Source organism: Sceloporus occidentalis, unplaced genomic scaffold, assembly GCF_023333645.1.
Source record: "Sceloporus occidentalis isolate IW3139 unplaced genomic scaffold, rSceOcc1.0.p SCAF_3, whole genome shotgun sequence".
Lineage (NCBI taxonomy): Eukaryota > Metazoa > Chordata > Lepidosauria > Squamata > Phrynosomatidae > Sceloporus > Sceloporus occidentalis.
The window spans coordinates 234,030,626-234,048,970 of record NW_028316983.1 but is presented as its reverse complement, the minus strand read 5'-3'; the positions used below and the strand labels follow the sequence as shown (position 1 = coordinate 234,048,970).

The 18,345-nt window shown below is 39.8% G+C and overlaps 1 protein-coding gene across 1 annotated transcript in view; it reads right to left on the bottom strand.

Annotated features, from left to right (window-relative positions):
* Nucleotides 1-1,192: 1,192 nt before the first annotated feature.
* Nucleotides 1,193-18,345, bottom strand: part of FER1L6 (fer-1 like family member 6) — a 125,312-nt gene continuing 108,159 nt past the window's right edge. The window contains exons 35-41 of the mRNA XM_089518947.1: nt 17,222-17,364; nt 16,234-16,322; nt 13,190-13,288; nt 8,508-8,749; nt 8,044-8,207; nt 4,350-4,450; nt 1,193-1,684 (exon numbers count right to left, since the gene is read on the bottom strand). Coding sequence (XP_089375073.1) covers nt 1,498-1,684; nt 4,350-4,450; nt 8,044-8,207; nt 8,508-8,749; nt 13,190-13,288; nt 16,234-16,322; nt 17,222-17,364 — 1,025 coding nt within the window. The 3' untranslated portion in view covers nt 1,193-1,497. The remainder of the gene's footprint in view (nt 1,685-4,349; nt 4,451-8,043; nt 8,208-8,507; nt 8,750-13,189; nt 13,289-16,233; nt 16,323-17,221; nt 17,365-18,345) is intronic.

The following is an 18,345-nucleotide window of genomic DNA, read 5'->3' as shown; positions in this document are numbered from 1 at the left end:
ATTCCCACTGAAATCATTAAAATATAAGCAATGGAACAAGTAATCTGCAGCTAAATCCTCCAATATAATTTAAGCAAACTCAGCTCCTCTCAGTAAACCTATTTATATGTGTGCTCCAGTGCTCACACAGATATTCTTTATAAGAGCATTTCCCATTGAATTCAGATGTGGAGAGAACCACCAATGTACCAATCTCTGTGGTTACTGAAGAACTCTGACAAACATTGAATAAAAATTGGTACCAATTTAGATTTAGATGGTAGAAACACTCATTCTCTAACCTTTTAAAAGACTCTGGGAATCTCTGAATTAAGCCAAGAAACTGTCATCTCTCTATGGTTGACTTGCAAGACTTGATCTGTGAGGCCTGTGGCAAAGCTTTGGACTGAAGCTTGGCATATATATATGGGCATGTACTGTTAACTCATCATTAGTGTACCAGGGCTTAGCCCATGTCTAGTCAGAGATATCTGGTCTAGATATAACAAGACTTTCCAACTTTGCAAATATCCAATTGACACCCAGAAAAACTGAATGAGTTCCAAACCAGAATCTGGATATTCTCGGTTACTGGCCTCAATTTTGAACTCAGACAGAAGCATAATTTGACATAATATGTTTGGCTCTGATGTCCAATCCAGGTACAACATGGAGGAATGACATGAATGAATGACACCTGGATCTGCCCCAAATATCAAGATAGAGCTTGATGGACAGGAGACCCAATGTAAACAAGCAGAAGGAGTGTCTGGGCAAGGAGTGCATAATCTTTCCAAAGTCCTCCATTTCCTTCCTTGTTACCTCTCTCACTAAGTGACTTTCTGCTAATCAAGGTCATATTCACTTCCAAAATGTAGTGAAGAATAAATGTTCATTCCTGATACTAAAACTTTGCTGCAGGGAGATAGAATTCAGAGACATAGCTGTGTTATTCTGGAATATCAAGGCCTGTTACAGACAGCCAAAATAAAGCTGCTTCGGGTCTCTTTGGAGGTATGCTATTTAAATGAGGCATGGGTCCTAAGAGTCCGGAGGTCGCGCCAAAGCCACACTCTATTCCTAAGCACTGGAGTGCAGCTTTGGCGCAGCTTCTGGATTCTTAGGATGCATGCAGCATTTAAACAGCATACCTCCAAAGAGACCCAAAGCAGCTTTATTTTGGCAGTCTGTAACAGGCCCAAGTAAGCAAAGAGATCTTGTAGCACCTTTGAGCTGAACTGTGCAAAACAAATTGCAGCATAAGTTTTCATAGACTTGGTCTATGAAAGCTTATGCTACAACCTCTTTGGCACAGTTCACCCAGTTAGTCTCAAAGGTGCTACAATATCCCTTTGTTTGGTGCAGGGAGAAGGTGGTGGTGAAGTAAGGCACATGAAGGGAGAAGGTTTAGCATCCACTGCCCCTTGTTAAAACTGAATCTGTGTTATTCTCGGTAAAATATGAATGTGTTTAATTATTTAAGTGATTAACCCGTGCCATGATTTATACATAGGTCTTCTAAGAACTCCCCACAACAATCCGACGACTTATGGCACCCGGGAGCGTGTAGATGAAAAGCACCAAGAATACAGTTAGGATAAGCAGAATTAGCCCAATGATGATATATTTCTTGTAATTTCTCCAGATGAGATGATACAAACACTTGAAAGGATTCACAAACCAGGAGAAGGAAGTATCAGGCCGGCTGGGGGAAAAAATTGGGGCGGGGAGGGAAACACATGAGTAATGTCAGAGGCATATGAAACATTTGTTATCATCCTTTTAACCTTTGAAAAATCACCAGAATCACAGTTCAGTAACATCTCCATTTTTCTCACCCTGGTTACAAATAAACCTTACTAGTGCAGCATGGGATCTGACCACAGAAAAGTAGTGCACAAATCAAGATCCCAAAGCTTACTTGTGTTAGCTATGCAGCATAGTGTAATTTTCTCTGGAGTTCTGCAGAAGTTACATTGCTACTGCAAACAAGATTGCTCAGAAAACCATTATCTGACTCAAAAACAAGGAACACCCAACTAGATCAAAGCAAACATCTATCAGGCACCTGATCCATCACTCTAATAGAGATTAGCTAAAAGCTTTTGGAAATCTCATAGTATATAATGACAACCGATCTTCCTTGTTATTTGTCCTTTGTCTCTGGTATTCAGGAACATATTTAGGACCAGCCTTATTATTAGGTAGAATGAAACAGTGGTCTCAAGCCGCATTTGTATTTGGGGTAATACAAAAAGGCAACTTGGTTATTATTGTTTAGGTATTTCCAGAGAGAGGGAAAGGCACTGCTGCTTTATGTGCCAATATGGTTGGCCATCTTCCATTGAGCCTGGTGGCAACAGGCTGACTTACTGGGTGCAGAGTAGACCACTTGCCACACATAGCTCTGCTCTTCAAAACCTTGTTACCAATCCCTGATTCACCTTCTGCTGGTGTCTGCTGCTTGAGACACCAACCTCACTCTATCTAATGGCACAGATAGTGTGTTTTTTCTCCAGTACAAGTTGTATTGTAGTGTGATGGGAAGAGATTGGAATGACCATTTTGGAATGACTGCTCTGGTTTCCAGGTAATGACAAGGGTTTGGTTAGCATCCTAAAACTTCCAGCCATGGCATTTGTAGGGAGGGTTTGTGTGTGATGTCACTGTTATATAATACTTTAACATCTTCTGTGGTGCTAGATAGAGAGGAACTCAAGAAACTCAAAACTTATACAAGTGTGTGGACTTATTTGTTTGCTGAGAGCTGTGCATGCATATGCATTTACTGAGAGCTGTGCATGTGTGTACATTTGTTTGTTGCTAGCTCAGGAAGGCAAGGCATGTTCTTCTTATTCTGTTTTGGAGGTGCCTGCACGAATATGTATGAGGTATAATTTAGGGGAGGAATTTTCTCCCTCATTTTTCTTGGACTCAGATTTTAACTGCTCGGATATGTGCATGCATTTGTGAGATAGAGGGTTCCCCCATCACTCTTTTTAAGCTTACATTTTATCCAGCTGTTTTGGTGAAATAACCACCCATTTTCAGCAAAGACCACCTTTTAAGGAGCAGAGTGAGGTGTGCGTGTGTGTGCACATGATTTAGAATCTGCTTGCATTTTTAATTTTACTTTCACTGCTACTACCTTGCTGCTTATCTCTTTGGGGCTTAAGCAGGAGATATTAGCATTCTATATTTTGCTCTCCAATTAGTCTAGAATATGATTTTAATTCAGAAATTTAGTCATTAAATAATTTGGCAATCCTAGATTGATGCAGTGGTCAAGAAAGATGCAAAACTGCATGCACCTTGTTTGCTTAGCAAAGAACAACACAACATAGAGTCGAGTCAAAGCTGTTTAGATTTCCCAACAGAAAAGAATAAGAAGAGTAGTGATCCAGACATCAAATCTTAAGACAGAGCCAAAGTCTAAATTCTGATCCTTCCAGAGCAGATCAGTTCATAATTTATATTGCTAATCTTATCTGCAAATCAGATCACTGGGCCCCATGCACAGCTCTAATAGTGAGTTACAAACTTGGAGAATGTTAGTTACTCTGATTCCTTTCCAGGCTTTTGCAGATACATCAATAAAACATGAAAATTAAAAGAATATATCATGGTACATAATAGCTTTGTTGCCCCCTTCAAGTTGATCTGGCATTCAACATCTTTTAAATAAATGATAGAAAATGCTATTGAGGTCAGAAAGTATCAACCTAGATTTCTAAAATGCCTGGGGAAACTAAATTCAAACAGAGTACAAGTCCTAACCATCCTGTTTTATGAATGTGTTAAATACACTCCATGAAAGCAACCAGAAGCTACTGCTGCTAACTAATCTGTTCTAGTTCCTGAGACATTACTGGATTTTGAGTAGAGAGATGGAGGTGGGCAACTGTCAAGAACTGAGGAGATGCATTGGCCACCAGGAGACTTTGGAGAGCTATGCTCCATCATACATTCCCAAAAGTGTTTTGATTTTTTTGGAGAAAGTTTGCCTTCATCCTAGGAAAAAGGCATAGTATAAATCCAATAAATAAAATAAATAATAAATGAATGTTCCCAAGGGGGCATTACCTAGGGAACATGTGGGCAGTTTTCACGTTTTTGACCCTTTCTGGGCCATTTTTAGGCCCAGGGACGGCCTTTCCCCCCAACATGACTTCCTGATTTGAAAAACAAAACAAAACTCTCTTGGGTCTAAAACAGCCAGGGGACCTGGCAAAAATGCTAAAATCACTTCCCGCATCCTATAGGTCTAGAGGGATTTAGGGGTCTTTCACTGCAATCTGGATCTACCATGTATTAGTTTTACATCTTCGGGCTATAAAGAAAACTGACACACAGCTGGCAAGTTTACTCACTTGGGCTTTTCCAACGGTTCTGGCTCTTTTCGAGCTTTGCCTACTGGATTCTTTTCAGCTTCCTCTGCTGTGACTAAATGAAATTCAGCTTCCACTTTGCCCTGGGTTGAAAAAGACCATCCTTGTCAGTTCATTGAAACATCTCTTAATGAGTTCTTCATCTATTATAAGTTTATGAGCAATTCACTAAAATGTTGGTACTATAAAGTCATAAGTTAAGAAAGCTAAACATTTAGATCCCTTTACTCATAACCATTCTCTTTACATTTATTAATACTAATTAGCAATAGCAAGAACTTCCTCCTGGCAAGGTTTTAATTAGGCATGGAGGAAAAAATTTTTTACATCCCTGAAATCAGAAGACAGCATTAATTCCAAGACTCAACGATATCAGAGAGAGTATGGCAGGACCCCATCTATCTCTCAGTGCCACCATTGGGTTTCTTTCTCTCCAGTTTACCTACTCTTCCTTGCTTACCTTTACTACTGGTCAGATAAACTACTACTTCTCCCTCTGTCTCTGATACTTGGCAGGCTGTTATGGCTGCATGCTAGGCACAAAAAACACTAGGAAACATAATTTCCCCAGTGCTCCCAAAGTCAATAAGTAGCAATGGGAAAAGCAAATTTCCTGGTCCTCCTTGTGTCTGCCTTCCTTCCAGTGTTAAAATCTGAGCTTGAAAAGAAACTTAGTGCATGTCATGTGTACTTGGAGGAAGACTTGATAAGCCTTTAAAATTTGTTTTTCTGAGTCAAGAAAGTACTAATGTCACTTGGATCGCTAATAAGCAGCATGTATTAGAAAACCCAATGTGCACCCAACACAATGGAGTTTATCAGACAAGGGGAATTGGAAGTATAATCCAATGGTAATCTGAACGCAATCATGGGGTTTAACGTTATTGCATGATAACCCACTACACACAAATTCGGGCAATGGGAAGTCAGTCTGAATGCAATCATGTGGTTTCACGTTATTGCGTGATAGACTGCCACACACAAATTCGGGCAATGGCATGCTATTTTCAGGCAATGGGGAGTCAGTTTGAATGCAATGCGTAATCACGTAATTGCGCGAAACTAGCAACTTTAAGTGAATGCATTCTGGCCCCACTTTCTTTTCATTCAAATTTAAGAGAAATTCCTCCCATTTGATAAACTCCAATGACTGGTTTGTTTATTTATTCATGTACTGGAGATTATCACACTGGGGTAAAAACTGGCACAATAGTAACATTAACATGTGTATGGCCAAAGATTTTCACACAACATTGAAACTATCCCATGGGCAGTGTGCATGCAAACTGTTACTGGTGCCCAACTTCGCATTAACGGAGAACTCCTTTTAATAAGCCACCAAAAGTGCTAACAATTCTGGGAATGCAGAAATGTAGAAGCACAACATGCTGCATTCTTGTGACTGGGGAAGCCCACAAGAATATGAATTGAGTTTCCTGTATCAAAAACCCATGCATGTGACTGTATAATATTTTAGGGAACATGGAAAACAAGCTTCATGGAAAAGCTTCTCCTGTTTGCAAATCATTTCTTTCATGTGACTGCGCAGAATGAAATGGTTCTATTGAGGTATGCTCTTGCTCATTCCACAAGCACTATTGTAATGGAAATCACCCCAGTATGATAATTTAGGTACATCTATATTCAGCCTTTTCTTATTCAAAACTTTCCAAGTGAGGCATATGGCTCTCCTCTTCTCAATTTTAGCTTCACAACAACCCTGAGAGGTAGATCAGACTGAGAGAGAAAGTGACTGCACCAAGTTTCATGGCTCAATAGTAACATGAATATGAATTTTCCAAGTCCCAGTCCAACATTAAAATGCACAACCACTGCAAATGTAATAAAAAGGGATCTTGTAGTACATTTGAGACTAACAGAGAGAAAGAAGGTTGTAGCATAAGTTTTCATAGACTGGGTCTGATTCATCAAAGTAATAAGTAAAGCTGCAGGGGGGGAAATAACCTAGCTGATGATATTTTTAGAAGCCAGAAAGCAACTGAACAAGGATGACCAATAGTTATGGGAGAGCACTGATTTTCTCCTCAGCAGCTTGGATCTCTAGGCAGGGAATTGAAATCCCTCCCTGTCACAACTGGAAGTCTTAATCCATTTGCTTCTGGCTTCTCATATTTCACTGACAAAAATTTTCTCCATACTGGGACAAAAGCTAAAAAAAGTACTAGTTCAAATACATTGCAGCACGGTTTTGCTTCTTCTTCATAATTCCAAATTGAATGGCAATTCCTCAGATGCACATTAAACCTACATGTTTCCCACCATTCCTTTTTACCTCCCTTTGTAATTTAATTTAGCAACAATATAAAGAAGTATAAAGTAACTCCATGGAAATTATAGTGAGAAAATTAAACGGCATAAGATTGTATGTACAGGACTAGGGAGGAGGAGAAGAATCTCAGCTGTATATCCCTCTGGTGTGAAAAACAGAAGTAGTCACAAATTAAGAGTACATGATTTAAACATATATATATATATATATATATATATATATATATGATACTTCAGAAACCAAATTTCAACAAAGAAGACAAACACAATCCCTACAATGGGGATGGGAAGTACAAGGGCAGTGCACTAGACATTTTGGGGGGTTTCAGCAATAGTGAAAAATTCAACAACCTGCACTCCAACGAAATGGTCACTTTCCTCAGACTTTTCCCCAGACTTGGTCTAGATCAGATTGTAAATTATATGGCTTTCTTGATGTTATGGACTGAAACTTGCAGCATAGCCAATGGTGAAGAATGCTGGTGGAGTCTGACAGCATTCAGAGCGGAACCAATACAATTCCCACCTTGCTCTAAATGAGAAGTGGGAAACTGTGAGAGGCTAGAGGGGGGAGGATTGGTTCCCAGGAGAACTCGGAGAGCTGCACCCCCACAAAAAAGTTCAAAAATTGGTTTTGTCCCCAAAAGTTCCCCAAAATATGTGTGTGAGGGGGACCATTCTCACCAAGTTTCTTACTTAATCAAGTGATCCAGTTTAGTGTTTCACAACTTGGGAAGTGTGCAGGCAGAGGAGAAAAGCAGAAGAGTTCAAAGTCATCTTGGCTAAATTTAATAACCAAGGGATTTGTGTTACAGCCTGAGGAAGAATTCTGAAGGATTTGGAAGTTCCCCTTTTCATGATATATTTGTGTTCTAATGAAGTTATTGCCTCATTCTTCTCTTTTATTTTACCTGGCAGGGGATTGAGGCAGATGGCCAAACTCTATGAATCCACAACTATGGACCATATGGTGATATTTATTTCTAAGTGGCCTCATGTGTGGACATGCATGTTTCCCCATCAAAATTTATGGGATTTAAATGCAGACACACTTCCCCACACACATGTACACATGTGCATTTACACATATTTGGCTCTTCACATCATTCATAACCTCTTGGCTGGTGTCTTCCATGCCAGTGGAAGTGAACCAGATCCATGTTTTAGTCCAAACTTTAAAAGAACTATCCAAAGTGGTAAATTCTATAACTTCAGCACCTTCAATATTTTCTTTAAAGTTCAGTCAAAAATGTGGAGGAAGCTCTTTCTCCCATGGACATGGAAGTAACTAGTTACCACTACATTTCTTTATTGAAAAACAACCTTCATTAGTATCAGCATTCAAGATTTTTTTTCCCTTTTCAAAAAGCAATCTTGGGTGATTTACCGTGAGTTCTCCAGCTTTGACAAAAGGCCACCAGCCTCTGACTCGCTTTTGCTGGAATATGGAAATCTTGTTCTCCTCGCTGACTGCAGTTACCATGCTTATGTCACAGCGTTTGGACGTTTTGGCTGCTCGAGGAAAACCATTCAGGTTCATTTCAAGGGAGCCTGGGAGGGGTGGGGAAATAAAATTCAACATCATTCAAAGACCTACTAAGCAATGCAGTTATCCCAGAACAACTTCCAGCTCAGATAAACTTTCTCAAGCTCTAACTTACTTCCTAAGATGCATGGGAAAATGTTCCTGTACATGACAGCTCCCACCATTTTGATATTCCACTGGTACCCTCCTTTTGCCAGCAGGCTGCAAACCACTGACAGGATGAGCATCATACAGAAATGGGCAGAAAAAGTGCTGCTAGCCTCTAGTTCAAATCACAGTCACTTCCACTTAGTTTAAGGGCTTACCCAGAAAGTCATCAGAAGAAAGCCTCTCAAAGTCCCACACTTGGAGCACCAGTTCTGCAGGAATTTTGCGTTCTGTTTTGTCCAAGGAAAAGATATTCTCCCTCTTGGAGACCACCACTTGCTTCTCAGCCGGGAGATAATGGAATGGGAACACAAAGCGCCAGTTGAAATTCCCTTCTCCAGTCAAAGAATTATAATGCACATCTGTCTCCTGTTTATCATCTTCAAGGCCTTTCAACCACCTGGTGAAAAACAAGTAAGAACCAGATGACATGGTAAAAGTAAATACATCTGAGGGAGTAACTTCACATCTATGAAAGAGACTTGACAGGTAAACGAGTTCCAGCTCTCTGTATAAGGCCAGCTACTGTATCTATGCTGAAAACCAGAGCTCAGAAAAAATATTCCCTGAATCTCAGAATCTGCCGGCCAAAAATTATTCCAAGCTTTGACTAAAGCATGGTGGACTAGTAGGTGCCCAACTTTCTGTTTTCCTTTTTAACATTTCCATGGAAGACATCTGAAACCCTGTGAGTTGCCCATTCTGTGCATACAACAAAATTCTTACCAGGAAGCCCTTTGTGTTCAGTGCATCCTGCTCTCTTCCAGAACTCAGAAAACTCATTTTGGACTACTATTCCTAGAATCCCCTAACATCATTTCCACTGGGCATGTCAGCTGTGGAATCCTGGGAGTATAGTCTAAAGAAGTAACTTTTGTGAGTTTTTTTCTCTCTCCTGAGTTTGTGTAACAAAAGCCAGAACTTGACAGTACCAATTGGCTAGTACCCATGCCCTCTATTCTTTCTCAGCACTCTGTTATGCTACTAGGAAATTTTAGTCAGAGTTGGGCAAAATATGCCCTGAGGGCTACATGTGGCTCCCATGCCCATTTTTTACAGTCCTCTAAAAAGAATTCTGTCCCTAGAAGACTCCAGAAGCTTTTAAAACTTTTCTTCTCACTTTTAAAAAGGTTGCAGATCCTATTCCACTACTTAATATCCACAAGTACAGTCACTTCTGGATTTTCCCAGCCACCCTTTTTGACATTTGTGTTAGCCTATTTAGCTTCTAGGAGTCCCAGGAGCCTTGAATTGGCTCATGGGCCTAATGAAGTTGCCCAATCCTGTTTGAAGTCCTAGACTAAAGGTGCATCTACAGTGCAGAAATAATGCAGTTTGACACCACTTTAGCTGCCATGGCTCCATCCTACAGAATCCTGGGATCTGTAGTTTTGTGAGACACCAGCACACTTTTGGCAGAGAAGACTAAAGACCTTCAAATCACAGTATTCTGTGGGATGGACCTACAACACTTAAAGTAGTGTCCAACTGCATTATTTCTACAGTGTAGATGCAGTATAAGACAGTGGTCTTATGGATGTGGGGAACTTTACTTAGCTGTATCTATCCTTTCTGTTGTGATGCACACAGCACACCTTTTATGCCTCCTGCCTTCACTTACCTTGTACTTTACAACAGATTCGACCTTCCTTCTGTTTTACAGCAAATAACAAAGTAAAAACCACTAAACTACTTGCAGCCCTGATAAAAATAAAGGAATACTCTAGTATATGTAGTTATTATATGCAAATTTCTTCATGACTACAGGAATAAAATGAAATGCCCTGCTGCAGCTCTGATGCCTACTTGTAGAGAGGAAGAATACATTCTGAAAGGAAAATGTACTACTGAAACCATGTATATGACCAGTCAGACCCTGGCTATAAAATGCTCTTTAAAATGAAAGAAAAGATTGTGAAGGAATGGTGATGGAAGAAATTTTATTTAAATGGCTTCTTGTTAGGATTTAATCATTCAGCTGTTTTATTAACACTCTGTGGCTTAGCTTTTAGTATAACTGTGGCTTAGAACTAGCAGAGAGATTATGAGAACGTGTTTTAAGTTACAGCAGATCTAATCCTCTTCAAACAGAGTGTTGTCCTCTATAAAGTAGGACACATTGCCATCCTTCCTGAAGGAGAAGATCTGTTCACATAGCCAGATACACATTCATCTCTAAAGAGATTCTACAGTGGAAAGTAAGGTTCCATAATGAAAGGAAACAAAATTTTAGGAACCTTACCAAAATGGATGATTGGACCCAGTATTAAAGGTGAATGTTTGGTGACCAGCTAAATTCAAAGCACTGGATATTCCATTTAAATTACTAAAGAGTTTAGAACACAAATACCTGACATGGATACTTTCTCCCAAATCAGTTTCCCTATGTGTTCAAGTTACTGGAAAATAACTTACTCCATCTAATACCATTCTCAGGGTTGAAATAGGAACCTTAGGAGGTCCTGGGGGTTTGCTGTGGAATTCATGGTGAACTGAAATTTTACCAGCAAAAAAATGCTGCTAACAATTAAGATACCCAAGACTTTTATTAAAAATTCAACAAAGCATGTTAAATGTGCTGATTATAGTAAACCAAAGTGATTTACAATAAAACGTAGGCGCATAACATTCTTTTGGAACAGATTAAACAAACATTTGAAAATCAAAGGCCTGAGGGCATCCAAAATGGTGAAAAGTCTAGCAACCATAACCTATGAGGAGTGCCTTAGGGAGTTGGGTAGGTTGAGGAAGAGAAGTTTAAGGGCTGACATAATAGCCATGTTTAAATATTTGAAGGGATGTAATACTGAGGGTGGAACAAGTTTGTTTTCTGGTGCTCCAGAGAATAGGACATGGTGCAATGGGTTCAAACTACAGGAAAAAAGATTCTACTTAAACATTAGGAAGAACTTCCTGAGGGTAAGAGTTGTTTGAGAGTGGAATATGTTGTCTCGGAGTGTGGTGGAGTCTCCTTCTTTGGAAGTTTATAAACAAAGGCTGGATGGCCATCTGTTGGGAGTGCTTTGGTGGTGTATTGGAATGGATGACCCTTGTGGTCTCTTCCAATTCTATGGAGATTATCACATGGAGGCTTACCATCCCTGAAACATTGCTAAATCATCCGCAAAGCGCAAGTGTGTGATTGCCGGTCGCACTTGTCTCCCATGATTACATCGTCATGGAGGCGTCCCATCATTAAAACGTTTGTGGAGCAGCCATTTTTCTGCATAAAGGGAACTTCTGTTATGTGGAGAAGTGGCTGCTCCATGAACACTTTAATGATGGGATGCCTCCATGATGATTTAATCACAGGGGAGAAGCGTGACCAGCGATCACACCCTCATGCTTTATGGACGACTTGGTGATGTTTCAAGGATGGTAAACTTCTGTGTGATACCCCCCCCCCCCCGATTCTATGACCAAATGGGGCAGTTTTAATCAACAGATTGAAGTTCAGTAAAGGTAGAGGATACCAAAGTGGAAGTGCTGCTACAGGAAAAAGACCCATGTATTTGCCAGCCTAGCTTCCTAGGTGTAGGTGGTGGTAGGAGACTCAACAGAGCCTCTGTTGAAGATCTCTCATTTCAGGCTACACTTACATGGAAACAGACATCTTTCAGGTATCGTAATCCTGAGTTTTATAAAACTCTGACTTTAAACTGATTTTTAGCTGCTCATTTTAAAGGTTTTTAGTGTTATTTAACTGAATTGCTTTCAGCTTTGCAAACCACTTAGAAGTCTTGAGATATAAGGAGATCTTGAAATGCATTAATAAAGTAATTCTACTTTCCATTTGTCCCGGTATGAAACAATACCAAATAATTGTCTGTGGTCCCACCTTTTCAGCTGCTGTTAAAACATCCCAGCTTCTCTCTTCTCCTCAGACTCTCTTCCTGATTATGGTAATTAAAGAAAGGCCCTGGAACAAAGTGTTTTGGGTGCAAAGTTGATGGCCCTTTCCTTAAACTGTCCCAGAATTTGACCCCTGATTCTACAGCACATTGGAGATGGCAGATGAAAATTTCCAGAAGGGCTTAAACAATGACAGAAGACCACTAGTTGTGGGGAGAGGAGAGATGAGAATACTCCAGGGAGGCAATAGACTCACTGCTTTGCTCCCCAGCTACCACAATCCCATTTTAGATCTCCATGTGATAAAACAATTAAACTTCCTAGGAAGCATCCAAAATTTGATGGATGATAACTAGGACCTGTGTGCCCAAGCAACATCACAGTGCTGTCAGGATGGCAAATGTTATTAATGAGGAAGAAACACAAACTACAAAAGGCTGCAGCAGTTTAAGCCTTGTGGGATGGGTAAGACTCTGCCCTCTCCTCTCCACCCGCTGCTGAATTTAATGGATACAAACTATTTTTGCATTTTGAACTCAGTTTGCAGCAACTGAAATAACCTGAGAACAAAGGAGTAAAGTGAGAGGAGGACAGAGAAACTCGGGGCATTTAAAAATTGCTGAAAAAGTGTGATGACAGAGAATTGTTCAGGACTATTTCTGCCAGACTGGGACTGTTCCAAGGCCATATGTGAATTGGTTCTGTGTAAGTTTAAAATTCTGGGGGTTTTGTATTATTATTATTAGCATTGCAGGGCCTCATTTTCCATGCATTCCAGCTCTGTGCCTGTTTAATTCTAGTCAGGGATTGACTTTCTGATGAGCCATTGCTGCAAAATGCCATGGCCACAGACTTGTCATCCATATGCACACAGAGGGCTTGTTAATACCACTGTGACTCATTTCAGATGGACGGCTAGGGTCATAAATTAATTCACCTGTCAACGAATATATGAAGAGCTTCACAGGCTGTGCCTGGGTGAACTTACCCTTTTACATAGATGTCACTTGATTTTTGTCCTGTGAAAATATTCTCATCTTCCAAAATGACATCTTCGGTATTCCAGATTATCACTCTTAGTTCATAACTGGTTGAGGTTGGTTGGTTAGGAAAGAGCCAAAATGAAATGAGAAATTACATTAGCAAAACATTGCTTCCTAATCTGTACTCAAAGCATTTTGGTTGCATTTCTGGGGACAAATTGCAACATAATAAACACAATAAAAGTAAGTGGATTTGAGGAAATTGGGGGCTTGACACTTTTGCTTTTGATGTTTAAATGAAATGGAAGTAGACTTGAGTCTACGAAAGCTCATGCTACCAGCTTCTTTCTTTCAGTTAGTCTCAAAGCTGCAACAAGATCTTTTTACGTACCTTATATCTCTTTCATGGTTCACTTACTGTATGGGATGAAATCGCTCAGAATATACCTACATTGCAAGCATACATTAGCTTTTAATTATTATAATGGTCATGGCTCCCCCAACAAGAACTGTGGGAAGTGTAGTTTGTCGAATGCTTCTGAAAAGTTTTAGGAAGGGTCCTTAGTTCTCTAGATGTTTTGCAATTTCAGCTTAAATTATCTCTGACCATTCGCCATACTGGTTGGGGTTGGAATCCAAAAACAACATCTGAAAGATCACATTGCTTCTTTACACCACTTACAGACCTACAGTCCACAGCATTCTTTTGGAAGAAGACGTCACAATTAAGTCAACATTGAGTCTGTGAACAATTGTAATGTAATGATATAGGGCATGGATGAGAAACCCCTGACCAGTGATAAGGGCGTATATAAGCTGTGGTCCAATACATCTCCAGGATAAACGTTTCCCAGTCATGAGGTAGGGGCTAGGCTGAGGGTCAAACTATACTATTATGCTCAACATATATTTAAAAGAAGTGGTCTCCCAAGTGGTGAAAGATGTCTAGCTCTCAAAGCATGTGCTTTTCCTCACTTCAGCATTTTGAAATTGATTATGCTTTGTTCTGGATTGATCATCAGAAAGTAAACATGGTCTTAATTTGCAAGTCTAATCACTGAGACACATATCCTTGAGGAAATCTCAGTCTTAGGAAGACTTAGGGCCCGTACAGACAGGCCAAAATAAAGCTGCTTTGGGTCACTTTGGAGGTATGCTGTTTAAATGACACATGCATCTTAAGAGGTCAGAAGTTGTACCAAAGCTGTGCTCCAGTCCTTAGGACTGGATCATGGCTTTGGCATGGCTTCTGGCCTCTTAGGATGCATGCATCATTTAAACAGTATATTTCCAAAGTGGTCAGAAGCAGCTTTATTTTGCAGCTTCAGGTAGGTACATGCCAATAGTCTGGATGTTTGATTTTTCTGCTTCTAATGCTATGAATCAAATTTCTGTGCTTACATGATTGGTATGTATTAAATCTATATCTGTCTTGCTAGAAAAATGCTTAATTGATAGCTTATATTAAAAAACAAATTAGAGTCTATGAAAGTGACTACTTAGAGCCCTTCATTAATTCCTCATGGACTAAAACAAAAGTTTTATGGGGTGCTTTTAGCCGAGTCAGCTTCAGACTGAACATAACTGATATATTAATTTTTCCTCCAAACTACCCCACAATCCTTATTAAGTTCCTTTTAAATGAGCCTTGAATTTTCCCTTGTTCTTTATATCTGTTCGGTATTCACTGTACTCTCTCTGGCTGACTGCTAATTTGATGAAGTTAAATATTTTATTATCAGAAAGTATGCAGGCATTGTCAATTTTCTCAAAATCCTAGGGTCCAAACAAATATCGAGATTGGTTCCAAATGAAGGCCAATGGACAGATGTTCTACATTTATTCCAAGAGATGATAGTTCAAAATTTGTGAGACAGTGCAAAACCTATGGACACTTAAAAGAGAAGCAAAGATTAAAATACATTTGGAGACAAAGATTATGATCATTCTGATGAAACCGGTGCAATACAAGAAAAGAAGGCTGGGCAGAGACAGTGTTGCTCAAAGAGCAAAAGTCAGCTTGAAAGAAGAATTGGTGTTTATAAGGTGAATATTCAGTCAGGTCTTGCAGGTTTTAATATTGTTTTAAAAATCTACAATACCTGTTTAACCAGATAGGAAAGAGGAATAAAATAGGGTCAACATCCATTTTTTAAGAGATTTTTGAGCAACATGGCCTAAGAGGGCCTCATTAAGTATCTGGAAGTGGAAGGAAGCTGATGGGTACAAAAGAACTGTGAATTAAGGAGCTGCCACCCTTATTGCCACCAAAAAGAATATAGCAACACACCCTTGACTGCTGCAATTCCTGGACACTGTGGTCCAACATCCCCAGAGCATAACATAAATATCCATATGCGGACATACACTATGCCAGCACTATGCAACCCCTCACGCAAAATAGCAACATTATGCAACACATGTCAATGACAGAGGGTTCATGTGCAATGTGTAATGTGCAGCCTCAATTCCACAGCCACAATGGGCAAAGTGCAACTGCAACATGGACACTGATGTATGTGCAACTCTGCTTCCACTGCCAGTGGCATCACTAGGGAGGAGTGGGGGTGTGGGAGTATGGACCACATGTTGAGACACCTCACACAAGGGTCAACCCTTCTTCCCACCCCCTACCTTCTCCAATGTTGTGGCTCTCTCAAACAAGGGAGCCAAGGCACTGGAGAAGGAGGGGCAAGATACAAGTTGGTGGCATGAGCTTTCATAGATGTGAAGTTACTCCCTCAGATGTATTTACTTTTGACTTATTTAAGTATCATAAATACTTTGGAATTTCATTTTTTGCCCCACCAGGCTTCTGGTAAAGGCATTAAGTCATCTTTTATACTAAGATGGGTTCACTTTTAAACATTGTTTTTGAGGGATAGAATGTGGGAGGTGTTTTTTTTTGTTTTTTTTGAGACACAGCGCTTCTGGTTTTAAATTTAGAAATATTTAAGTGGGAAATGCAAAATACCTTGTGAAACCCGGTTTATTAGCTGGAAGTTAGCAAATCTGTATATGTAGGAACAGAATGTGTGCAAATAATTACCCTTTTGGTTTTCTGGGTGAAATATCAACAGGTGGTCCTGGCAGAGGCATGTCCTTAGGAAACATGTCCACCCACATCTGCACACGACCCTTTAGGAAGGGAAACATAAACACACAGAAGGGGGCTCAAGTTAATTTAAGAAATAACAGGATTAGTTTACAGCCTCCCTCACACCTTTGCACCCTACAAAGGGCCCAAGAAGGACTATGTATCCCCTTCCACAAGCTGGCTCAGAGTCCTTTCTATGCACAGGAGGAGCCTTTCCATTCATGGAAACTGGAGTGTCAACTATATATACCCAAAAAGAGTGCAAAAGAAGACCTTATATATGCACATATTAACTTACAAACTGAGGGCTAAATCAAATTTCTAGTCTCAGCTGGAACAAACATACTGAATCAACTGCTATAATGGTAAGTCTACTGTAGCTGGGTCTGGCAATTAGATTGTTGTTGTTGTTGTTGTTGTATGTCTTCAAGTAATTTCTGATTTATGGCAACCCTATGGCAAACCTATCATGGGGCTTTCTTGGCAATATTTCTTCAGAGTGGGGCTGGCACAAAGTCACACAATGGATTTCTGTGGCTAAATGGAGATTAGAGTTGAGACTTGGAAAAAGCTTCTATAATTCAAACAGAAATACAATATACTTCACCAGTGTGGGAATACTCTAGCTAAGTGACCTTCTGTCTGCTCAGCCATCTCTAGGTGCTAGCAGTGAAGAGGCAATTTCAGGAACTTCTTATAGTCTTTAAACAGGACTGGATAGAACACAGCACTTCAAACAGAGATACTTCAAATAAAAGATTCTCTTCTGACAGACTTTCCAAATGAGGACTGTCCCCTATAAAGTAGGATGCATGGCCAAACCAAAGATAGCTCAGGACGGATATATGCTGTCTTGAGTTTTATGGGGGCAAATGGGATTTGTAAAAAGAAAAAGATAATGTGTTGCCTTTTTGCCCTCTATCTCTGCTGAACCATTTACCTGTTCCATGCCAGGCTTATCTTTGTGGTAGAGAGGCCGCGTCTCGATGTGTTCAGGCACCAGTTTACAGCCAACACCTGGGATTTCATTCCAGGACCGTAAAACCTTCAGTGCAAGATGTTCATATGATTCTACTGGCTCTTCTGCAAGAGAAAAGGAAGTGCAAAATTGTCAGTTGAGCTGGCGCATAATGGAACTCTTTAATGTAATTGTGTCTGTTAAGAAAGGGGCTCATTAAAAACTGTGTGAGCATAAACATTCTTCCAAAGAAACAGCACAACATAGATTATGTACCCATCTATGAAAATGCCCCAAGAGCAATAAGGAAATTCATGAAAAAAATGAAGTAAGATCTAGGAAACTGTGGATTTATGTAAGCAACATGCAGTGCCAACAGGCAGTCAAAATCTATGTATATAATTATGTATGAACATCACTTGCAAAAGTTGGATGTAAATCCAGATGCACACGTGATTTGGGATATAAACTATGTATAGTGCAGAGTTTTGACTGAGATGCATATTATTCATTCAAAGCTTCATCTCCACCAATATTCTCATGCAATGAAGTATGTTAACACCTTTTTCGTATATAGTTAAGAGTTGGACGGACACAGCCAATAAAGACTGCTAAGTGACTATCTTCCTTTTTAATGTTTCCTTCCATGCTCCTCAACAATCATATATTCCTTAATGCTATTTACAGCCTTAATTAAGAGCTCAGCAGCTTCTGTCTTGTGGTTTTAAACCTAGCAATATAAACACTGCTTTGTTTTTGCTTTAGTTAATGCTTTAAGTTCAGAATGTTTTATCATTCCACTAAGAGAAGGACCTCTGGTCACCAAGAGAATTTGCCAGAGATGCACTGAAATGTCACTGATGTTTACTATAAAATGTAAAGTGATTTCACAATGTCAACATGCAATGAACTGTCATGTGCCTAGGGACCCTATCTGATTGCAATTTTCCAGGTTTTGCAGCATATGCCAGCTACATCTCTCGGGGCTGGGCAGAAATCTAATTTAACAAAGAATATAGTCCCTTCCCCAACAATATTCTTCCCCACCATTAAATGACTTGCTTCTCTACTCTTCATGAAAAGGAAGAGACTTGAAATCAGAAATT